Source organism: Ixodes scapularis, unplaced genomic scaffold, assembly GCF_016920785.2.
Source record: "Ixodes scapularis isolate PalLabHiFi unplaced genomic scaffold, ASM1692078v2 PGA_scaffold6__148_contigs__length_123643588, whole genome shotgun sequence".
In the NCBI taxonomy this organism is placed as follows: domain Eukaryota; kingdom Metazoa; phylum Arthropoda; class Arachnida; order Ixodida; family Ixodidae; genus Ixodes; species Ixodes scapularis.
In genome coordinates, this window is record NW_024609881.1 from 4,359,960 (window position 1) to 4,384,330 (window position 24,371).

General features: G+C 48.7%; 2 protein-coding genes across 3 annotated transcripts in view; one reads left to right on the forward strand and one right to left on the reverse strand.

Moving 5' to 3' along the window:
- LOC8037790 (exportin-6) overlaps positions 1-18,490 on the reverse strand; it is an 83,246-nt gene extending 64,756 nt beyond the window's left edge. Inside the window, exons 1-11 of one of the 2 annotated variants that reach the window (XM_040499707.2) lie at positions 18,290-18,490; positions 18,049-18,156; positions 17,821-17,917; positions 17,560-17,650; positions 16,630-16,742; positions 15,442-15,639; positions 13,690-13,849; positions 11,456-11,569; positions 10,091-10,302; positions 7,199-7,440; positions 3,949-4,075 (exon numbers count right to left, since the gene is read on the reverse strand). In XM_040499707.2, coding sequence (XP_040355641.2) covers positions 3,949-4,075; positions 7,199-7,440; positions 10,091-10,302; positions 11,456-11,569; positions 13,690-13,849; positions 15,442-15,639; positions 16,630-16,742; positions 17,560-17,650; positions 17,821-17,823 — 1,260 coding nt within the window. In that variant the 5' untranslated portion in view covers positions 17,824-17,917; positions 18,049-18,156; positions 18,290-18,490. Of the gene's footprint in view, positions 1-3,948; positions 4,076-7,198; positions 7,441-10,090; positions 10,303-11,455; positions 11,570-13,689; positions 13,850-15,441; positions 15,640-16,629; positions 16,743-17,559; positions 17,651-17,820; positions 18,157-18,289 lie in introns of both variants that reach the window. The other variant, XM_042294405.1, reaches the window with a different exon arrangement.
- A 459-nt stretch (positions 18,491-18,949) lies between these two features.
- LOC8037793 (DNA polymerase theta) overlaps positions 18,950-24,371 on the forward strand; it is a 66,203-nt gene continuing 60,781 nt past the window's right edge. The window contains exons 1-3 of the mRNA XM_029993264.4: positions 18,950-19,199; positions 21,020-21,081; positions 22,365-22,523. Of these exons, the coding sequence (XP_029849124.3) occupies positions 19,096-19,199; positions 21,020-21,081; positions 22,365-22,523 (325 nt within the window). The 5' untranslated portion in view covers positions 18,950-19,095. The remainder of the gene's footprint in view (positions 19,200-21,019; positions 21,082-22,364; positions 22,524-24,371) is intronic.

The window sequence follows — 24,371 nt, forward strand, 5'->3', positions numbered from 1 at the left end:
TGTAAAGCCAGAGTCTGCTACTCCTGACCAGATTTTATGGTTGTACGCTTTGCACCGGCGTGCTGGGAGTGGCGGCCAATGCGGGAGAACATCCGGATTAGATCGACGGGCTCGGAAATTTCGCTCGCTTTGGTAGACAGACACGCTTCGGTTAATTATAGACCGACATTTAATTTTAATGCAGAATGTGTTTTACCAGCAGAATTCTATCCGAAAGTCACCGTGAAGAACGGTCAAAAGGACTGTGACGTTACTTGACACCGTGAAGTCACAGAGCCATGTGACGTCGTAATGTCTCCAATGGCCGTCACAAAGGCCGCAGGTCGAAACGCTCGGCCCCAGTGCTGTGAGCTCCGACCTCTCCGTGAGGCATAGGAGGGCTCCCACTCGGGGGCCGTCCTCTTCGCACTCTCCCGGGGGGACCTTTTACATTCCCCCACTCGTCCACGGTAACGACCAGCAAGCGAGGAGGTTTCACCTCTTCTTTTCCCGCTCAGGAGAAGAAACTCCTCCGGCGGCCGTGATAGGGTTCGAAGTGTTATCAGCGATTTTTCGAGGCTTCCCCGATCTTGGCTTTCCGATACATTGTGCCTGGCAGGGAAGAACCCTTTTTTACCTTGCCGGTGTGGGCGGCATTTTGGTAGTATACTGCATAGCCTAGGGGTCTAAAATTAAAGGAAAGTCATCCGAAGGATCCTTATGGAATGTGTTAGCATAAACCTCAGGAAACGCCACACATGTCCCCTTTGGGAAACGTTAATGCTGACCCCTTCACTTTTCTCTCTTAGCTCTCTCTTTTGCTTTCTCTAGTTTTGCTAAACCTTTGCTACATCTTTTTGGCTTTGTTACGGGGTCAGTGTTAGCATTTCCCAAAGGGGGACGTGTGTCCCCCTTTGGAAAATGATTCTGATGCATAATTTTTTTTCCTTTTTTGCATGTCTGTTTTTGAATTGCTGTTCCTTTGTCAACCAATGCTACAAACATATAAACAGAGTTCTAATGTACTTAAATCAAGATAAATAATATTGATGAAGTAAGTTTGCATGTATTATCACGAGCAAACTGCAATAAGAAAAATGTACTACATATAAAAATAATATATTACAAAACAAAAATTAACAATGAAGCCAATTAAAACAAAATTCACCAGTTATACTTATCTGTACTGAGTTTATAAAAAAAGCTGAGATTTCCCATTAATCATACAAGACAAATTGCACATAATTTATCTCCCAAGCATGGCTCAGCCACTCACACATATATTTGTATTTTAAGGGGGGACACTGGCTAGAGGTTGAACTTCTAAACTACTCAAGTGATCGGAAAGAAATTTGCAGGGCAGATCGAACTTCAGATGTAGGTGTACTGTGCAAACTTTCAGCTCTCTAGGACAACTTTACATTCCTGCATAAGAAGGTGTGTCACCCTTCGATAAGAAATCTATGATATGCAAATGAAGCTATTAAGCAATACTTTAACTGCTTGAGTATAAAGTGTGTGATGTGGGACTTCAGGCTATCTAGTTTTTATAACTCAAATGTAAATATTTCAGGAAGAGTGATTATTTCAAAATATGAGATGCATATCTGTCCTATGTCAATTTTTGAAGACATAGTTTTTTCTCAATGAGGACTTTAATGTAAAACAAAATAAGGTAGATAGCCCGATTCCCCAGCAAAATTCAGTTCAGAAGCATCTTTATTGTGGTATCAGAATACTTTTACTTTCAAACAAAAGATTCCTTCGTATGAAATTTGCAGCAAAAAGTGGAACTGAGAAAAATGCATTCAAACATTAAACTCCTTTACTTTGTTACCGCCTCACAATGTGTTGAAAATATTTTATATCAACGTAACTATTTGGCGCATAGTTATGAAATTTAGTGTAAGGGTGTATAATTAGTTTTTAAAACTGAAAACCTCAGAATTTAAAAATGAATTTTTTCAAACAATTTTAAAACTTAGGCCCATGTCCCTCCTTATTGAAATTTCAATTTCTAAAAATATGAATGGAAGTCTGAGTCAAACATTGCAAAGCTTAATGTAGCAATATCTGTTACAAAACAAAACCTGCAAACATCACATCGCTTCATTAATTTGAAGTTAAACTCCCATATCCTCGCTTGTCCAATGGACATTTTTGTAGCAAGCTTCTGCGCATGCGCACACCCTCTCCCCTGGCTTAGCTTCCCACTGTCTCCATTTTCGGAGGGCACCATCTCGCACGACCAACATTGTCGGAGCCCAACTTTCCGCGCATTTCGTCACTTTTGCAATTTGTTCTCTCTCTGGGCATCAGTAGCATGAAGCATAAAGGGCAACAAAAACCGATACAATGGCATGATGTCGATGTGTTTTGACAAGCGGAGTCCCGATGACCTGATCTTCATTTGTAGTTCGCAGACAAACCGTCACTCGGCGCTCATTATTAAAAAATTACCGCATCCCCACGTGGTGAGTGATGTTGATTGGGACGAAGCTCTGGTGGTGCTGTTGATACTGATTTTATTGTTCATAGGTAGTGCTGATGGTGCTGATTTTTTAATTGCTCATAGGTAGTGCTGAGTTCTGGGTTGCGTTTCGACTTCATTATTACTGCTTTATGGTCGGTGAAACGCAGAGCCAGTGGTTCTTCTAGCAGATCAGCTTGGATCCGCTAGAAGCCATGAGAATGCATCTCCACCGCTTAAGTCAACGGTCCATGTCATAAAGAGAATGTGTGGTATGAAACGTGGTTATATACACATTTGACCGCAGCGCCCTCTCGTCTATAAACGTTGAGCCAATGCATGCAAAGTTTAACGCGATTATATACGCATTTGACCGCAGCGCCCTCTCCTGTATAGACGTTGAGCGGCTACATGCAACGTTTCATCCACGACATCCCCAGCTCTTGAGTTACTACCACATCTCAGAGCCCCCAACTCGTCCCGCAGTCGTAGCCGAGTGGTTAAAGGGGCACTGACACCCCAGAGGTCGTGTTTTTTATTGTCTAAAACGATGCAAATTGTAGACATAGACACGCAAAAAAAAAACGCAATGCAAAAAAAAATTTTTTCTTGCGCACCTTTTTATTTTTGTTGTTTATATCTCCCAGGCTCACCTCCTTGCTCCTTTTAATTGGTGACGTCAAAAATTATGAAATTTAGAAGCTTTGTAGGCGACATTTCTATAACATTTAATAACGGCAATCATAAAACATGTTTTTTAACGCAATTGCAAACGCACTACGGCATTTCTTTTTGCAATACCAAAAATCAGATTTCGGTGTGATGTTGCTTCCTGGATTTGTACCCTCCGTCGGAAAACTTTTCAGCGCTCGAGCAGAGGCTGATGGGCGAGTCGGGGAAGAAACCGGTTTTTTCTCGCGCCGACACCCTTCTATCCCGCCTGCTCAACTCCTCGCTTCGGGTCGCGGTAGCAATAACGCTTTGCTTCACAGCGTGGAGCGGAGGTCTGAAAGAAAGTCGAGTTGCAGGAGACCGCAAAATTTGACTCATTGCACTGGCGTGGATCGCGCGGGAACTTCGAATTCGGCATTTGGAAATTGTTTTTTTAATTCAGAAATACTGAATTCAAAAGTTCCAAATTTTGAGGGTAATGTCCCGGCATCATTTTTAATCGTTTCGGATAATAAAATGAAATATGATTTTGATGTGTCAGTGCCCCTTTAAGGCGATGGGCTAGAAATCCATTGGGGTCTCCCCGCATAGGTTCGAATCCTGTCGACTGTGCAAACATTTTTTCTTTTTTTAAGAAGACAGATGGAATGGCAATCGATGAGAGCACGGACACCGGACGGAAAAGGCTAGACCCTAAGGAGCTTCGCTCCTAAAAGAGGTTTATTGGCAATGACATAACGAAATGCTTCGCGCCTAAAGTCACAGGTCCCTGACCTTTAGGTCCAAAGGTCGCCGACCTAGTCAGAGACAAATGACTTGCCACCCACCTGTTGGAAGGTGTACTCGAAGAGCAGAGCTAGGAACTGAAGCACAGGACAGTGGCTGTTCTCCTCAAACCGGTGAAGATGGACACTCACAAAGAGACGCAAAAACTCCGTGAACTTGTCCAGGTAGCTGGTTTCCGGAAACCGACGTGACAAAAGGGAGAAGAAAACAGAATTGAACTTTGTTACTTCCTGCCTTGTAATCCTTTGCCCCATTCAACGAACACCCAACCTCGAGTAGTCGGATCATGTAACTCAATATAAAAAGGCTCGAGGTACACCTCAGCACTCCTTATGAGTTGTGAATGCAAAAGCATGTACATCATTCTTCCGCCCCCTTATTTCGTCTTCTGCAGCGTATTTGCGTTGACGGCAGAGCGGCGCGCTCTCCCAGCGAGGAGAAGGCACCTCTCCTCGCCGCTCTGACCTTGGACACTCCGTGTTAGTGGCGCACTGGCAAACACGCAGCGCCATGGGATGAGTGTGTTAAATTACTGTACCTGTTTCCACCGACCTACTGCACCGAGACAGTATATGGTCGAATCTCGATAATTCAAACCCACATTCTCTAACGTTTTTATGTTTGTGCAATGCATGCGGTTGCAAAAACGGCTAAAACATGACCGGAGTGCGGGACACCGGCCGGTTCGAGCCAAGCGAGCCAGACCAAGACACGAGCAAAGCCAAGATGGCTGGGTGCGTTTACGCAATTATGAAACACGACATGTTTGTTCATGTAAAGGGAGCGTAGCAAGGGCGAGAACAATTGTGTATCTCTTCCAGCAATCTTTGTCCTGCCTGTGCATCTTTTAGTTTCTGCTCGAGTGAGTTCTGGCATTTGTGCATTGGTGTTTCTGCTTCGTGCGTTTCGTAAGTCAACCGACTTGACACAGTGATTAGAGAGGAATAGCTTGCGGACAAAGAGGTCACCCCGAAGCAGGGGCGGATCCCATGGGGGGCGACGGGGGTGGCCGCCTCCCCCCAAACAAAGTCGACCCCCTCCCCTCTCCCCTTTTCGGAGGGCATTTTGACATGGGTGGACCCCCCGGTGCCCAAGAAAGAATGGAAGAATAGAATCCTTTCAAACTCCCCGCCCCTACCCCAAAAAGGAATTCTGGACCCGCTTCTGCCCCGAAGAGAAAGAAACTACGAGACAAGCGTATCTCCCAAGTCATAAAGGCGTTGCGAGGAGGCGAGCAGCGACGATGAGTGCAGTCAAAACGTACACAATATTTTCCCGCTTATCATCCCCTTTTCACTTCTGCTACGCCCTCAAGTGCGGTAACTTTACGTTCGCATTATAGTCGTAACCATTTTTTTTTTCTTTTTAGGGTGCAAAAGCTGCCCTCATGTTGCGTTCGTGCAAATACGGTATGTCGCGACTATACCTGATCAACTAGAAGACGCATGTCACGGGACAGAGTGACGTCATGTGAGGTGACATAACATCACATCTGAAGTTGACATCAAGCCACGTAATGTCAGGGTGTAATGCGACATCACACGACACCCAAACTTAAAGGGGCACTGACACCCCAAAGGTTGTATTTTTTTTTATTGTCAAAAACAATGCAAGTTATAGTCATAAACACGCAAAAAAAAACGCATCGCGAAAAAATTTTTTTATTTTTGTTGTTTATATTTCCCGCGCTCACCTCCTTGCTTCTTTTGATCGGCGACGTCAAAAATCAGGCAATTAAGAAGCTTTGTAGGCAACATTTCTATACCATTTAATAACGGCAATCGTAAAACATGTTTTTTAACGCGATTGAACACGCACTACGGCCCCTCTTTTTGAAATACCAAAAATCAGATTTCGGTGTGATGTCGCTTCCTGGATTTGTATCCTCCCTCGGCAAACTTGGCGGCGCTCGAGCAGAGGCTTATCGGCGATTCGGGGAAGAAACCGTTTTTTTCCCGTGCCGGTGCCGGTCACCTCCTCCTAGCTTCGGGTCGCCGTGGCAACGGCGGAGGTCCCAAAGAAAGTCGAGTCGCAGGAGACCGCGAAATTTGACTCGCTGCACTGGCGCGGATCACGCGGGAACTTCAAATTTGGCGTTTGGAAATTGTTTTTTTAATTGAGAAATACTGAATTCCCAAGTTTCAAATTTTGAGGGTAATGTCCCGGCATTGTTTTCAATCGTTTCGGATAGTAAAAAAAAAATGATTTTGATGTGTCAGTGCCCCTTTAACGTCGAGTCTAATGATGTCGCGATTTTTCAACTAAATTTAGCGGGGAATGTAAATGATGCCCCTATGGGGCTACATTGTTCATACTGTTGTGTGTGGTGGTGGTGTTGGCAACGGATGCAGCTGCCGTGTGGAGGAAGAGTTCAAACCCTGCTCGGCCTCGTTCTTTTTGTAGCGAAGCTGTTTATGGCTAGGGCTCCGTGGATTTTTTGTGTGCAGTGACTAAAAACTCTTATGACATTTCTTTTAGGCTCTTGCTTTAAAACAGTTACTGCTGCAGAAGCCGGCATGTGCAGTGCATGGAACACCATTCCCTGCTTTCTCCTTGATGCTTGTGTAATTTAGCAATAGGTCTATTCAGTATACTACTTTTCAATAGGCACCCTTTTCAAGATCAGTAGACTCTCAGGTAGATAATAAAGGTTTCTCAAAGATTTGCCACAGTGCGACCTGCGTTGGCCATGTCTACGCTCGCACCACCCTCTCTTTGTTGTCGTTCCAAGCGCTTGCGTGCCTAGTTTCCTTTCCTTCCGCTCTCCCGGGGTGGTGGTCCCGTCGCACGTGTCTACTTTCTACCAGGTGGCGGTACTGTCCACACGTCTAGTTTCCTCCAGCTCCTCGGGGCGCGTTTGTGTCGTGTGCTAAACAACTTCGCTGGTCATCAACCTTCACAGAGAGAAATGGCTCACGATTTTTTGTTTATCAATCAATCAGTGTTCTTCTGGAAGGTTCCAGCCCATTCTCGGCTCTCATACTGTGTCCTGGTTCGTAACATTCCTAAATGTACAGCATGTATAAGAGCAGCAATAATGCGCTGCTTCGGGGCAGTCACCCTAGCATCTCCGAGGCAAGATGCTGGTACCTTAAACTTTAAGTGTGTAGGCACACGTTTGCCCCAATAAATGTTCATTTTCAGCTTCACATTAATCTTCTATTGTTATTCGCAAACATACGACCTTCGCTCGTGCATTGATAGCGTGTAATGTGCCGTTTTTCTCATAAAACTCGGCCCTCTAACACATTTTGCGCCGGAACAAACGAGCGCACGGTTTCTTGCACCCACCTGTCGTTAAGGCCGCCCAGCCGGTTGTTGGCCGTGACGAGACTGGTGTTTGTGCCAACGGTGACCACGTCGTGCTTGGTCAGGATCTGGAGGATGTAGAAGGTGTTCTGGAAGACCAGGAGCAGAAAGTCCTCCAGGTCCGAGGGCACGCAGTTCTTGGAGAGGATCTCGTTGATGCAGCTCATGGCCACCACCCCGAGCTCGGACCGGTCCTGCCCCGAGCCGGCGTCCGTCGTCATGGACTGCAAAACAGAAGGCACCGCCACACGTCAACTTTAGTCGGGCCTCCAGTTACCGGGACGGTCGTCAAGACTGCACGACCTGCCATTTACCTGAGTAGCTGCAACCGCAACCACACATGTGTGGAGCGTGCGCATCAGGAATTAAAGAGTCAAGCAAGGCACCACACACATACCCGAGTGTAAACGTGGGCATAACTCTTACGGTAGAAAGTGAAACTAATCTACGACGTTGTATCGGGCACATGAACAAGGGGAGCGTAGTACTGTCTCAATTTGAGTACTGTCTCTATTGACAAGCTCAGAACGAAGAGACAGCCTTTCCTTTTGCGTTTCGTTTTTCTCCCGCACACATATAGCATCCTGTCTCGCCTTTTATCATTTTCGACATAGAAAAAAAATAATTAGAATATTCGCTAATTTTTTGCATTCTGGGTAACTTTTTTTTTTTTTTGTACGATTTGATAGTAAAGTAATATATGCCAACTCACGATCCCAGCTAAATTTTGCGGGAAAATGGATGTCACGTGGCCTCTACACCCAATTCAGTTTCCCCGCTAAATTTGGCGGGGAAATTGATGTCCCGTGATTTGAGCACCAAGTCAGTTTCTTCACTAAATCAATGAAAATATACCGTATCTACTTGCCTAACGAGCACACTTTTTTTCCCGAAAAATTTACACATATTGGGGGGTGTGTGTTCATTACGTAGGGTAAATGGTTTGCATTTACACACTTTGCGCGAATGTCATTTTTGGTACCAATATGACATGGCAGGGTACTGTGGCACGTCTCCATTGACAGAGGCGCACCCATGGCTGGTCGTGGGTGCACCACAGTAACCATAATCTATAAATTGTGAACCTTTTTTAGGGCGCCTTTGGTGTACCTTTTGCCAAAGAAAAAGCGCCCTACAAAGCTCACTTAGCACAGAGAGCGATGCGACCGTTCTCAGGCTTAAAGGGGCCTTGCAAAAACTTTTTGACTGGTTTTTAATTTGCACCGAACCTGGGTGCAAAACTTTTTGACTGGTTTTTAATTTGCACCGAACCTGGGTGCACTGAACGTACTAACTTAAAGAAACTTTTCTTTTCTCAAATTTCGCTTTATTTTAAAAGTTATAGGCAAATTAGAATTACAAAAACAAGCAAAAAATAACCTCCTTCATGACGTCATAGGTCCTGGCTTGAGTGGCCGTGAACTAGAGGAGGAGTAGTGAGCTCATCGAGCGCTCACGGCTGCCGCACTCCGTGTCGACAGCTCGAGAGGGCGCCACTAAAGCACGTGTTGGATAAGCTGTATGAGGCGGGCGGCCAGGGCGGCTCGCATTGCATTTGCTGCGCGATTAAACACTAATTCGGCATAACACTTCATTGGCCACAAACGACAGCAAACACGAGGTAAAGATCAGTTCAAAACGGGAGCCACTTCGCGCTGCCATACCGCCCAATGGCCAAATCGCCAGCCAAGCTCGCGCCGAAAGCCTTCGGAACGCTCGCAACCGGTCGGATCCTCGAGCCGGCATATGACCGCAGCGCCGCCGTGTGCAACCGGGACCTTTCTATGCTCGCCGTTCGTCGGAGTCTCATCCCACTAGCCTTTTCTAGTATGCGCCGTTTTTTCCGCCGCTTGGTGGCGGGTATGTCGACGGGTCATTTCTTGTTTCCGTACTTTATAAACTGCCTTTGTTTCTTTTCTGATCTAAAATACCGAACAAAAACTACTTTCATACATAACTGAAACGGTTCGCAACACTTATATTTTGTATTTCGACTAAAAAGAAGCTTTTAGCGGCTCTGACCAGTAGTAAGCCCAGGACCAAAGACGTCACATTTCGTGCGATTTCGGCAACATGGGTCGCCCTCGTAGGTAAAGGAGGTTTCCGCGTCGTCTGGTTAAAATATGACTCACTCATATTTAGTTAATCTCTCCGTGCACTGCTGGCTTGCCCGAACCCCAAGAGACTCCACGTCTCTTGGGGTTCGGGCAAGCCAGCGGGCACGGAGCCGGAAAAAAAGGTAGACGCTTAAATATGATTGCAGGGCCCCTTTAACCACTTTCACGATATCACTGTCCGAAAGCGGACCACAGACAACGGCGTGTTTGTTGACATCAATGCATCCGATAGGCGAAGAATGTCTGGGGCTTGGCAATTCCTCGACCCAAGTTTAGTCAAGTGTGCATGCCACTCGGTTTCACGGTTGATCACATTCACAACCACGCAAAAGCAGCCATTACGAGAGCAGCTTGGCTTAGCTTGGCTTGACTTGGCCTGACCGCTTGGTGGCAAAACAAAATTGGCTTCAAGACTCGCGGGGCAGAAAATTAAAAGTGCATTCATTACGTGAGAAAAAGAAAAAAGTCCAAATATTGATGCCCATTGTGGGGGGGTGCATTCATTATGCGAGTAAATATGGTAGGTCCTTCTCCCCTTCCTAAGATAACTGTTTAATGTCTTCTAAACAAATTTAAGTGATCGCTTCCTAAGTACTGCATTTTATACATTATAGGGCCTTGGAGATAAAGGTCACTGCCAAATTTTCTTCTTTATCGGGTGTACTCTCTGACAGACCAATCTCTCCTCGCCCCCAATTACTCCCCGAGTGCTGGGAGTGTGCTCCGACAGAGCGCAGAGACGGGCGAGCTCGCTCACGGTGTCGGGGTGGCAGCCAAAGGCGGAGAAGTGGAAGAGGGCGGTGAGCAGGGCGGGGGACACGTGCCGGGAGGGCGGCACCCAGCTGAACAGGTGCTCCAGGCAACCCAGGGCCTGCACACACAGCGCCTGCGACTCCCCGTCCACGGGGGGCAGGCACTGCTGCAGCGGCGTCTTGCTCAGCGACTCAAACATGCTGCTCAGCGCATTGCCTGCCAGGAGGAATCGTGCCGCCAGTCGTGAGCATTTGGTTGCAGTCAAGCTTCAAGGGGAGGGTCAATGATTTCTGTACCTTGCACCAATACAGCTCGACATTTATAACTGATGGAACACATATTCATCTTTTTTCCCGCACAATAACAAATGCAAAACAAACAATTTAAAAAAAAAACAGCAGCGTTTATTTTCTGAAGTTTAAGCCAGAACAATTCGCCACAGGATCTGGAGTCGATTAAATGCCACCAATAGTATCATAGCCCCGTGCTAGAGTTGCCAAACCAGAGAACACGTGCAAAGTTCCAGATGTTGTTAGGATTCGGCTATTGATGTTGCTGCAGCGACTGGACGAGAGCCACTACACAAATGCTTGTCGAGCTGTAGGTTATTGCGAGCCCCAATCGAGTGCTCACGCAATGCTCGGGTCCAATCTACGAGTCGCATTCAAATATTGTCACTCTGCAGACTATGCCAACACTGAGCGACGTCATAAGGTTTTGTAACAACACTGAAAGAAAACGCTCACTTTTATTTTTGAAATTACACTGCAACAAAGGAGTTTCTTGGCCAGCAAGTGGCATTGCATGCAAGTACCTATACTTGGGTCCCGCTGGTGCCAGTAAGCGCGCATAAAAAATTTCAACGAAGTACTGTTGCACTGCCCCTTTAAAAACACAAGAAAAACAATAAAAACAATTTTCGAGACAAGCTCCAAGAGCTTGTCTTGAAAATTTTATCCAAACAAATGCAACTCGTTCTTGCGGTCTCCTTAAATCAAAACTGCGACCCCATAGGTACTTCGGTCAACTGAATAAAAAGTAGGTGCAAAATGAAAAGCCCACAAATACACACACTGTCTCAGGAATGTGTCTTGTCAGCTTTCTAGTTTGTCCCCATGCTTTTCTACATGACAATATCAGGGTTAGCAAAGCTTCCACACTGCTGCGGCCCCTCGCGCAAAAGTCAAGTCTGTGCGCTCCGCCTGGCACCAAGGAGCGGTGCACGTGTGAGCACACGTGGGACGTAGTGTTCTCCCTGGCACAATGCTGCAAATGCAGCTGGTAAGTCCCTCTAACAGCAATTGCTGTAAATAAGAGTTTTTTAGACGGGCCGTTTAAAGATGTCCCCGTTATCCCAAGGTGGTAGTACCTTGCTGGAGAGGCGACGAGTTGAGAGACGCCTGGCTCTGGCCGTGGGTGGGGGAAGGCGGCGGCGTCGCCGTCACCAGGTGGCGATGCTTCTCCAGCACCGAATCCAGGATGCCTGGGATTAGAAAGCACCGTTCATATCAGTCGGGCCAGACTGATCCAGCAGAATCAAGATACAGTGTAGACCGCATATAACGTATGTCGCGGGAGTCGCAAAAATCCGCACTATAAGCGGTACCGCGCTATAACCAAAACATCAATTTTTCAGGCCAAAATACATGCCATGAGACAACTTACCTTTGTAAATGAATTTATTTTATGTTAGATGAAAAATAAAGCTTAGTTTGAGGAAAGTCTTTATTTCACCAGACTAGTACACTTCTCTCTCAAGTGTGTCACACATTTTGAAAGAAATGAGCGACTTTTGCCTGGCGCAGCCTTCTAGCAGCGCCGCGGGTTGCGGACGGATGTTGCGAGCGTTCAGGATTGCTAACCCTAATGACTTTTCTCCGGCAATGAAAACGCATGAAATTCGCATCCTTTAGGCTTTATACGGTACGCGCCAGTAATACCTTCAACTTGAGCACAGGCATGAAATGCTCCAAATAAGAAATCTGGGCGATGTTCGAAAACACAAATGCTTAGAAAGCACCACTGTGGTCGAAGTAAACAAACACGACGACACGGGCGTTTCTGCCATCTTGAGAGTGGCGCAACGACATCGCCGCAAGAGTATGTGGATCTTCCCTTCTAGTAAGTACGTGCTGGGTTCTCATAGCGACACACAACGAAAATTCACAGTCAAGGATAGCGCTTTTACGCGGAACAATGAGCTTCCACCACGCCGTCTACGTCGACGATCACAAACGATGTCATGTTTCCGGATAGAAGCAAGAAGCTGCCCCGCGACCGGCATGCAACGCGCGCGAACACTTCTCCTCGACTTGCGATTGGTCTGCCGCAGCGGTTGTTTACTACGCAGCGGAGGGACGCACGTCGTGGACACACGCACATGAACGACACGTGCGTGCACCCCTCCGTTGCTATGGCAACTGAAGCCTCCTCTCTTCCGCTTCTTCAAGCAACCTCCTTGCCCAGAGAGTGCCGCTTGCGGCTATACTCTGTTTCACCTTGTGATGTACCGCAGGAAAGGCTACAAGCGCGAGCTCTCGGCTCTAGGGAACATCTCGGCGGCACATGCTCTTGTGCATCAAGGGCAGCTGCCAACGCTACGAGCTCGCGCTTCTAGCCTTCGCTTCGGTACGACATAAAGTGAAACGGAGTATACCGCCGTTATCTTGGTTATCTAGTGTCGCACAGGGAAGCGTGCTCGCTGCGTCGGTCGGCTCAGCGGGCTGTTTCAGAAACCGCACTATAAGCGGTATTTCCCTAAGCGCGCCTGCGTTTTAAGCGGTAAGTAATTACATGGAGTTCTATGGGAGGCGAACCGGTGGTTTAAAAAAGTTGCGTTATACCCGGCCCTGCACTATAAGCGGTTACAATGTAAGTGGTCTATACCGTATACAAAATCAAGGTGATAGACCTGTATCGAATAATCATGAATTCGGATTGACTGTAGTCACAAGCAGAAACAGAGTGGCACAGTGTCTCTTTTGAAAGCCCGTCGTCCAGCATGCGCCCGATACCTTTTGCCCTACCTCGACTGTGAGTGTAAAACGACTGTCATTCCCTCACTTGACCTTTGGTCGTAGCAGAACGAGACCACCCTGCTTCTCCGCCCCTAGCCAAACACTGTTCCCCCTTTTCTAGCATCTTATTGGCACGACAAACATGCGGAGCCTGCGTGGGCCACCGCTTCTGTTCAGCGACTTGCTCTTCGGCGCATTTTCTTCTCGAGCACTTCCAGCATACGGTTTCTATCACAGACTCCTTTCAAATGTTTTCAAATCCTCGCGGAATTACAGACACAGAGCCAAACTCCTCGCGTTCAATTGCGCCTCGGCCGCACGAGCTCTCGTGCAGCGGAAACAAAAGTCGCAGCTACTCGTTCGTGCTACTGGCACATTTTGCGGTGTTGGCTGGCGAAAGGAACGTCGTCACATTTTGTAAACATTGGTCGAGCAGCGGTCGAGCGTCGGGCTAGCAATCTTGGGGTCACGGGTTCCGTTCCCCTCAAGAAACGTTCGGAATTTTGTTTTTTTCTCAATTTATCCGTTCAACATTCTCCCACATGTGTACATTTTGAAAAGAAACAAAACAAATATGCAGACGCACCTGCGAGGACGGCCAGTGCCGCAGGCACCTGTTCTAAAAGCAGACGGCGCAGCTCCGCCTTGCGGGACACCGACAGGTCGTCCCTCGGACAGGCCAGTTCTTCCGAGGCAGTCTTGAGCAGGACCAGGCCCAGGAGGCACGTCTCGCTCGTCTGGCACAGCTGGGGGAAGGGAGAGGGCGTCTCTGCATGCTCGGCGCAACTCCGGCACGTGCGGACCCGGTCAGGGTGTTTAGCAAATTATTGTTTTGTAACTCCCTGACTTTTCCAGATTTTCCCTGACAATTTCAGGTGAAGTTCCCTGATCACTGTAGAGGTGGTTAAGTATACAAGACCTTTACAACACAAGGCATTGAGCATTGAGCACTGAAAGGATCATATCGCACGGGCTTAATCCAACTTGCACATTCTGAAATATTCGGGTTCGTCCACCACGAAAAAACGAGCACCTTCTTGCCACCGACATCGTCAGCGAAGAGGCCACTTCCGGAAATACGATGAAAACACGACGTTCAACCACACATGTCAATAACCAAATGTCCACAGGGCCGCCAGTTGCACACTTTCGGCCTAAGGTTTGGATTAAAATACGGTCCGCGACTTTTCCATTCGTTACTAAGTCTAGTAGCTCTAACTGAATCTAGCCTTGTGTCGTGCCTTCATTCTAATTCAATCCAATCCAAGGCTTGAACTGGATTTGTCGGCTCTTCCCTTTGCACCGAGTAGCATACTCTACATCGGGAGAGCAGAGCCTGCACTCCGCTCTAAGCAGAATTTATTGCCTCTTTTTCTGCCCCCAAGTCAAGGAGCCTTTGCTCAGGTAACTCTATGGCGTTTCCGGCTCATCTTCCCTGACAGGGCTCACTTTTTAACAATATCCCTGACAATTCCCTGATTTTTCTGGTAAATAAAATTTCACTGACAATTCACGGTTTTCCCGGTCGCTAGACACCCTGCCGGTAAATCCCTTGTCACTACGCTACCCGAAGCACGAAAGTCAAACTTGGGCGTTTTACGAGCCAAACCGATGAAAGGCATCAGACACGCCCTGGCGCAGGACCGAGAGTTATTTTCGACCCCGCGGGGATCTTCTGTCGCGCAACCGAAAGCTCGGTTACGACGGCACCTTCTCCGCAACGAGCCTCCTTCAGATTGCAGGTACTTCGGCTGGGAATCTAACCCTGCCCTCCGGGCTGTTCGTAGGCCTGCGCCTTGACCCGCAGCTACCAGAGCGGCGGCGCTGCCCGGAGCACGTCTCCGACCAATGTGTTTACCGTGTCCTCATTAATAGTGCCTCAATTTCTGCCCGAGCACGTCGAAGAGAGTGTTGTGCCGTTGCCAGCCACGATCCCGGAGATGGCATGGCAGCAGAGGCAGATGCCGTTGGGTGCTCTGCAGCCAGACAGTCGACAGAAAACCCGAGCGGCAGGCACGAGACAAGACGCTGCAACAACTGCGATCCTCCCGTCTGCTCACTTTTTTCGCCAGTATTTGTACGACCAACCACCGGGATCGCGACACAATTTGTCACCGCCTAGGGACCGCTTTCGACGCACAAGTGGGATAGGATGACGAATGCACCGGTCTAAGACGCGTTCCAGGCACCATATTGCTGCGCACGTCAGTCCTTTAGAAGAGACCGCGTTGAGACAGACGACCTCGTCGTTATCATAAATTCCGGGCAAGGACCTAGCCGAAGACGCGGCTAGGTTGCCGGCCGAGTCTTTGGCCTAGAGCTGCTGGCCGGGTCTCACCTGCAGGATGTTGGAGAAGAAGTCCGGGAAGAAGTGTGGCCAGTCCAGGCGCCCGATGTCCACCACCAGCTTGCACAGCTTGTTGCGCAGGAACGCCGCCACTTCCCGGTGCTTGGCGAGCAGAAAGCGCTGTAGTGTCGTTCGGATCTCTGCCTTGCTCTCGGCGGGCATCCGGATCCAACGCTTACCGATCGTCTCCTGTTGTGACAGCCAATCAACAATAGAGAGTTTTAAAATAACGCACGTTAAAGCTTTGCATACGCAAAGAATAGAGTCGTTGCCGCTGCGCACGTGCCAAATGCTAATCACGTTTGCACTTTGCGTGCGTACGCAAAGTCTTTGCACTCCTTTAAGGAGAAGTTGGCTAAAGCCAAGACAAGCACAGTATAAAAATGGCGGTCCCCATGGGATCATGACTGCGGCCGCTTTGGCGGCGTCGTGAGTGCGACATTGGCGGCATCCTTCCGACTGCGGTTTTCAATACGGGACGATATTGCGCTCGGTTTGGAAAACCCACAAAGGTGAGCAACGATCACCAGCAACTCGATGCTTACGACGTGCTAACATTTTTCGGCGAAGGTACGGTGTGCGAAGTATGCAGGCGGACACGACCGGTCGACTGCTCACATCGCATTCTCACATTTAAACCAATCTAAAATGTTACCCTGGACCAGAAAAGCTTGTTTTTTTTCTCAAGTTACAGCACTTCGTGTGTGAAATAAAAATTGTGACTATCTTGGTGGTGTTCAAGTGTGAGATGCTTGGGCTTTTGTGTCGTAGCAGAGGAACGCTATTCTAAAACTCTCTTGCGTCACATGCACTAACGCAAGCGCTAAAAATAGTGCTAGCATGCGCTAAAATTGCGTACGTTATTCTGAAACTCCCTAATGATAGCCTGAGTGTCTAGATAGTTTCCACGCAGGAAACAATCAATTAAATTATTGTTTCCTGCCAGAGCAACTGATCAACCAACCAGTGACAATCATTTTAGGTCCTGGATTGATTGATTGCCTCTTGCCAGAGCAGTGAATCAACTGCTCTGGCAACACCAAATAAAATAGAAGGATGTCCCTTAGTTTTTCCAAGGGCCAAAGTTATGTCTACGCAACAGGCATAGGGACTCGGTTCGTTGACGTGCTACACACTGCAGCCGCGCGGGAAGTAAGGAAGAAACTAATTACAGCTTACCTCCAGGACATTTAAACTGAACATCATGACGTACTGGTTCGTCGAGTGGACGAGGAAGTGCAGACACTGCCGCCAACATCCTTCCTGTCTGCCAAAGTTTGTCAGCAATCCTTCTGCACAAACAACAGAACGGAAGAGTTATGTCCCCCTCCTGTGCTATGGTGTCTGGAACTGACTGGTGTGTTTACCGCCTCCTCAAAAGTGGTCCCTCCATTTCCGCCCGATGCCATCATAAAAGTGTCATGCTGTTGCCTGCCGCGATACTGGCGGTGTCACACCAGCGGTGATAGGTGCGGCAGACACCCCTTCTGCTGCAGGTCGCCCTCTTGCTCGGCAATCCACGGAAGTTTCAGCAGTGAGGAGTTTGGACGATGCAACAACAGCTACACTCTCATCCACTCGGTCAGAGCGGTCCATTTTTAAAGTCGAGACCGAAACGCGTGGCCTGCGCTCTGCGCTGCGCCCGTGGAAGCTTGGCACAGACGCAGTGAGCAGCAGAAGCGATGCATGCAGTGTGTCATCTGCTACTGCGCCGCTCTTTCGCTCACTGCGCCTGCGCGTTAACGTGCAGAAGCAGATGACGCGTGGCAGGCACAGCCTCTGATGCTCACTGCGTCTGCGCCAAGCTTCCACGGGCACCACCAGCCGGCACAGTGCGGAGCGCCGGCCACGCGCTCCAGTGTTCCCTTTAAAAGTGGACCGGTCTGCACTTTTCGGCACGACTCCTAGCACCAACTGCTGGGACCACGACTTCCGGCAGCGTAACACTTTGGCTTCTGTGACGGTATTTGTTGCCACTTCGGGACAACGTCTGATGCACGGGCGGGATAGGACGCTAGACACACCAGTCGGAGACGTGCTCCATGTACCAGAACTGTACTATACTTCAGCCAACTGCGCAAATACACCGAGATTTTCAGGCGTCCTTACCGATCTCCCTCTTTCGTTCGTTGGTTGTCTGGTCGCCGAAAAACTCGGTCAGCAGCGCGCATAAGGCCTCCAGGCACTGGTCCCCAGATTCCTAGGCAATAGTAAGGGTAGAGTGACGTGAACCACAGCTTAAGACAGGAGGCGTGGTCAATCTTTATAGATTTCCCCGAGGATAGCGGCAGTCCGAGACTGACAAACCTGCTGTTCATAGGGTTGCCGGCGAGTCAAAAAAAGAAAAAATTGGGAATTTTTTGTACTCACCATTTTGAGAGGAATTCCTTCACCGCCAGTAGGTCGACTCCACCCGGTTCATCTTCGAGCACAAGATCGCTTGGACTCTTTGGAACTCTGGCGCAATCTAACGGCGTTAAAAAAAAAAGAGAGAAAAACGGCTTAAGGGGGCCTCAGGAATGAGACGTCAAGACATCCGGTGCTTTGCTGACACCTCAGTCATCGAGCTCGAAAACGAAAGCGCCAAATGTTACTTACGAGCGTCTCTAATGTCTCCCTAATCAAGCGTACGAACGTGTTCTTCGATCGGCGCTCAAGACGACGACGACGACAAGCCGAGCGAAAAGGAGGCCAACTCGAGAAAACCTACAAAATACAAACGAAAAAAAAGGAGACCCTGGTTGGGCGAATGCTGACGTACCCCTCAAGACACACGGGGTCAATGTCAGCGGCCGTGAGCCCGTCTCTCGGGAGTGCGAGAGATCGCAGCGGTACTCACTCGTTTCGGCCACGGATGGACGCGCCGGCAGCTCGCCCGCGACGGACCGTAGGCTCGTTCTCTGGTCCCACGCCCACATGGGGGCTACCGGCATCCGAAAAAGTGTCGGCATAATCGCACGCTCCCCATGCCAGGAGCTGCCATGACAGTTGACCACGTGACAAGCGACGAGCGTGCTCGCGGGTATCGCGGCTCGCGTGCCTTGCGTGCTCCGACAGCCGGTAGGTTCGGTCCACGGGGTCCACGTTCGGTCGGGGTCGGTAGAGTCGGTAGCCTAATTAGTAATGACACTTCTTTTACGCCTGTCATCCATGGCTGCAAACGTGGCTGTATTTATTTATGGTGCATTTTCGACTAGTGTACTTTGTTCTAGATTTATTCTTGAATTTACAAAACACGTTTTGTAGAGTCTGTGGAGCTACACTCGGGGAGGGCGGGTGGGTTGACACGCGCGAAGTAGGAAAGCCTTTTTTTAAATAGCTTAACCTATTCGATAAACGGCGTTTTTCTAAACTGAGCTTCGAAGCGGTCAACGCTCCTTCGCTGCCTTTGCCTGTTCGGCCTGTTCCTACTCGTAAAAGCGTGAGGATCCAAAAAGACCTCAAATCCAGTCGAATCCAATTCAAAGCCAGTGCTTGTGTTTCCCGCGCGCCCGTGCTGGCCGTGCCGCCTCGTCTCGCGCGGTGGGATGGGAACAGTGGGAATTTGAAAAGTGCTAAGGCGGCTAAGGTAACTGGTGGAACGGTGATTCCGCGAGTTAGTGCTGTCCTCGCTTCCCGAACCCGCGTTCGACGACGAAGGACTCGATGAAAGCGCGGCACGCTGCTGGCAAGCACGATGAACCCTCTCCTTCACGCGCGGAACGTCGCTCCGGACCGACGACCAGGGCGAGGGCGGCTCTCAACAAGCGGTACGTAAAACATAGCTTCTTATAATAACGCTGAAATGCAAGCGCAGATAACGCAAGAAAGTGAGCGTCTTTCTCCCCCGAAACACGAGCTTCTAGTGCTTGCAACGCCACCAAGATCCAGCTTCGTCACTGCACGCCTTCAGTCCGTCCACCTTGCAGGTCCGTTATTGGATTCCTGCCCCGCGGCGTCTGGTGTGTAGCACCCCAGGGCGGTGTCCTGGGACAAACCCTTTCCATATGAGTCAAAAATGACCTCACCACCTACCTCTCCTCCACACCCTTCCTCTACGGTGATGATCAGTTCCTACACCCATAAAAACACCTGCGCCTCACACACCTTCCTTCAATCAGACCTTGACCACTGTGACCGGTGGTCTTTGGAGAACCTCCTGCCCTTCAATCAATCAAAATGCTGCTTCGTGACTTTTTCCTTGTATTGACTCGCGTCTCATCCGTCCCACAGTCTCTTCCTTGGTGGTGTCCCTCTTTAACGGGTCCCTAATATGCACATTCTGGTGTATGTGTGTAGACAGTCAGCTTGATTTTGATGAGTACATACGCTAACCACTGTCGGAGAGCTTGTCAGCTCCTTGGATTCGTTGTCTGCGTCACCTGGATAACGAGTCTCAGCTTTTCGCCACTTATACACTGTCTGGTCCTTTCGATTCTCGAATACTGCTTTACGGTTTGGTACCTCACCTGTCCTCACTGCAAGTGAGCCTGAAAGCTGTTCAACGTCGGGCCGTCTACATATTCGTCTGCCGTACCAATCCTGCCGCAAAGGTGTCCTACGGGAGCGCCACCCAAGCTGCTCTCTACTAGGCTACGGGATGGCACGGTCTGCATCATAGGAGACAGCTGGCCTAAGTCCGGCTGTTCCGCCACCTTATGCAGCCCTCCTTCGACATTCCTGCTCGTCCTCTTCTCAACCTACGAACTGGTGTTCTCCAACCTGTACTTGCTCCACGAGTCGTGCTTACCACTACCAGCCTCAATTTGGCGAAGCCTGCCTTCCTCACTAACACAATCGACCCCACCTTGCCGAGAGGACATTTGGGACTTCCAAAGTTACGCGGCAAGATATGTGTTGTAGATGTCTGCACGGGTACAAGCCAGGCCATGGGCAGGTGCCGGGCTCGGGCTTCACTGTTACAATCACAAAGGGCCCGGGCGGGGCACGAGCCTTGCATTCGAGCCTACAAGGCAGGCCGAGGTGGGCAGCCGATTGTTGCTTTTCATTTTAGCCCCAATGTTTCTGGAACAAAATGGTGAATAGAGCTATTTGGTTCATTATTTGCATAGAAGTTTTGAAGTTTGTTTGGTGGGTTGGGGAGGGACCTCAGTGGGGGAGACCCAAATTCTGAAAACTTGTGTGTTTGTATGGTTTGGTGTATGTGCACCGAATGCTTTTCCGGAGCATTGGGGGTGCTGTATTATATTTCATCGACGGCGCCACTGCCATCATGCAGTCACTTCTTCCCGTCAACACGCATACATTTGTGCCTACAAAATGCTCACCCTTGCAGGCGTAAACCATCTGTACTATCGGGTACAAACGAAATGCAAATGCCCTGAGGCAACTTGACCTACCCATCCTCTGGAAAGGTCTGTACCCACCCTTGCTTCCATCCCATGACATCGCCTCCCTCTTGCCCTTGTCCTTCACTACTCTCCTCCTCTCTACACAGCACATTTCGCTTTCCACTGTTTTGTCCACAGACAGATGCCATCAGCTTTTCTTTATCATGTCGGTACTAACGCTAATGCATTAATAAATAAAATTGCACATAGGATTTGTGGGTTCTTTTCTTTTGTTCTAGGAATGGGGTGGCAGTGCCCAGCAGACATGTGGCCCCGTGCAACAGCGCTGGACAGCCCGAAGGTGCGTTTGCTTGGGGATACTGGCGCGAACCGGTGTGAACTGGTGCAAGTTGGCGCACACCTGGGCGAACCGGTGCAAAAAGGCACGAAATAAATAAATTGCCAGCATGGACCGCCTTGCACTGGGACCCGTGTACCTCGAGTGGCGATACCCAGTCTGCAAGACTGTGTTTCAGCATCCAGTCTTGCAGAGGGGTCAAGTATTTAGTAGAGCTGCTCAATTATTCAAAACTCATATCGATTTAAAAATTGTGCTCGTTGTTGAGCACATCCACCTATGTTAGACGACGAGCATGTCTTTGGGGCTCGTCTTATCTAAGACAACGAGGATGCAAAGTGGCCGCCCGATTCTAACTCTGCTCATTTTTTGTTTTGTTTTTTGGAAAATGTGTAAAAGGACATAAGAATGATAATGTGCCATCGAGAATGCAAACAAAATCTCGCACGTTTGTTTGACTTACTAGAGCAATACTTTCTTTTCCTTACACGAAATAGGGGAACATAAAGGAGAAGACAGGTTGGCACTCTCCCATATGTTTAGCAAGTTCGGAAGTGAGGTGTAACCTGACTTCCGAACCTGAGCTGGTAAAAGTAATTTTAGGCACCACGATGGCTGAAGTGTGGTTACGCTGAGCTGGGAGGTGTAACCTCACTTCCAAGTTCAGCGTAACCACACTTCAGCCATCGTGGTGCCTAAAATTATTTTTACCAGCTATCTGAAGCTTGATCTGAGATTGCTGGAAACACTTTTCTGTCCTCCAGAAATGTTAATTCAGTCTGGAAGGTACCAAAATGACGTTGCCTGAGCTTTCTTGACACCATATTTGAAGCTAGGATAGTCTCACTTTGGAATCGTGCCATGGTCCTTAGGCTACCTGCTCTGGAATCTTTTCGTCAGTCTATGCGAAAGTTTTCTCTAGGGACAAATTGAAGCACTAGAGACGCGCCGCTAATGTTAGGAGTCAGCTAGCCAGATCGCTCGGAAAATCCAACAGATGGACGTTATCTTGCCGTTGTAGCGATTTTTATTGCTTTCTCTGCCCCATACTACCGATGTTCAGAAAAGAATCGTTGATGAAGGCGAAATATGCGCAAAGACCGGGGTAGACAATGTTTGTCATTTGCGACGGTGCCCTTAAAAAATGGTGATGGCCACCATTTTGTTGCACCAGGCAGCAAAATGGAGGCACCCACAAGATTCTGGGAATGAAGTGTTGCCACTCTAAGCGTAGCTTATGGAGTGTCTCCAGGAGTTAGGTCTCATCTGTGGGGGCCGTCTTGCAGGGGACGGGCTGCTCCTGTCTGGCTGGGGCCTCCCGGCGGACATGGTGGCGGCGTACGAGCGGCGGGGACTGTGTCGCATGTTCCCCTGGCAGCGGGAGTGCCTCCTGACAGTGCTGCACTCGGGGCGCAGCCTGGTGTACTCGGCACCCACCAGTGCAGGTGAGGGTCGCTCTCCCCCGTCTTCCCACAGAGTGTATGGCACGTCACGTGCAGTGGGTTTGTTCGACTTACCTGCACCAGACCACACCGGTGCGGAAAAGTATTGCCCACTGCAGAAAAGTGCAGGGCAGTGTGCCTCCTGGCTATACTGGTAAATTGAATGTGGCGTTGTGCACCGCGTGCAGCTGGTGCAGGAGGTGCAGGTACATCGAACAAACCTAATGATTTCTCTCGGCATCGGGCATGGAGTGTCGTATAGCTGCTGCGAGATTCTGTCGTAAACACTGAGGGTGGCTTGTTTTGTGGGCAACTTTCCACGGACACATTTTCCGTCAACACCGTTTTATAGAAGCTCATTTTGTGGCCACACGCTCGGCTTTGCTCGGGGAAATTGGACAATAATCTTGGGCGCGATCTAGCGGCAAGCGTCGGAACTGCCGAGGGTTCGGTAAGCTAGGCCACCATCAGGACGCCATTGGCCGAGGCGATGTGCGAGGCAAGAAGCTCTCACAAAACGTTGCAAGGTGCATCGACGACAAGAATCCAGGCACCTCTTGATAAAACGAACTGTCGATGAAACATCGTAGTGTAAACAAAACTATCTGTTGGCGAAACATCGTTGAACCGGTCGATTGCCACCGGGGCCAGAGACCTTAGCAGATCAAGGCACCTCCAAGTTTAGCTCCGGAAAGATAAGAGGGAAAAAGACTCAGAAGAAAGTGAACTGGACTGGGAATATATACATATATTTTTTTTTTAAATAAGAGCCTAGAAGAACAAGGCAGGTTGCACAAGCTCCATACCTTGACTGCCCCCTTCTTTGTTTGCCAGTTCCGTCGTGGCTTAACACGTGCCAGCGAGGTTCGTCTGGTCACTCTTTAGTTGATTCATTTTTTTAGGGCTCGTTGGGGCAATACGTGGGGGAGGAAGGAAGTGAAATGATAGGAAAAGCTTTGACGCTGTAAAGAATTTTGGAGCACTACTTGGTCTTAAAAAATGCCATACAAATAAGCCAGTGAATGCAACACGATCAGACTTTGCACAAAGGTGTCTTTAAATGATGCATTTATTGTGCTAAAAGTTTTTTAGAAACACTGTAGAAACTGCAAAAATGAAGGAAGCAAAAGTAACGACACATTAGGGTGACCACAATCCTCAGTGAAAAACGGGACACCAAGAGGTGTGCAGGGGGGGGGGGAGGGGGGGAGGGAGGGACGTAGCAAGGCAGTAGGAAAAGCGCTGCTAGTTCTCAGTTCAGCAAAAAAAAGCTTATTTTTCTGTAGTTCCTCGTCGAAAACATTAGTTCCTTTTTTCCCCATTTTAAATAATAAAGAACAAAACCTTTCCAGCTGAATCATGCCAAATTCATTAATATAGAGAAATATCTCCTCTATACGCATCTGAGCAATCAAGGCATATTGGCAGATGCAGCCAAAGAAAGAGCTCGTACGTGTGCTCTATGAGAGGTAACATTTTTCAATTAAGTTTGTTTTTAGAAAAATTGCATATGTAACAGTAGCTATGCACATTCCCACAAAAATAGGGCATGAGGCTTCATTGAGGTAAAATGATGGGAGGGCAGAAATGTTCCTCCTAAAACAGGACCGTCCTGGCCAAAAGGGGATGCCTGGTCATCCCACACCGAATGCGTATGGGAACTACCGTAGAATCCTGAAAGAACTCCCACCCAAAATAACGAGATACACGGTGAAAGATATGGTGTGGGGCAATCTTTAGGGATGAAACAGCAAAAGTTAATGAAAAACATATTTACGATAAACATCGGGCCACCCACATTTATTTCTTTATTTACAAATACCCCCAGGGGCCTTGAGGGACATTACAGCT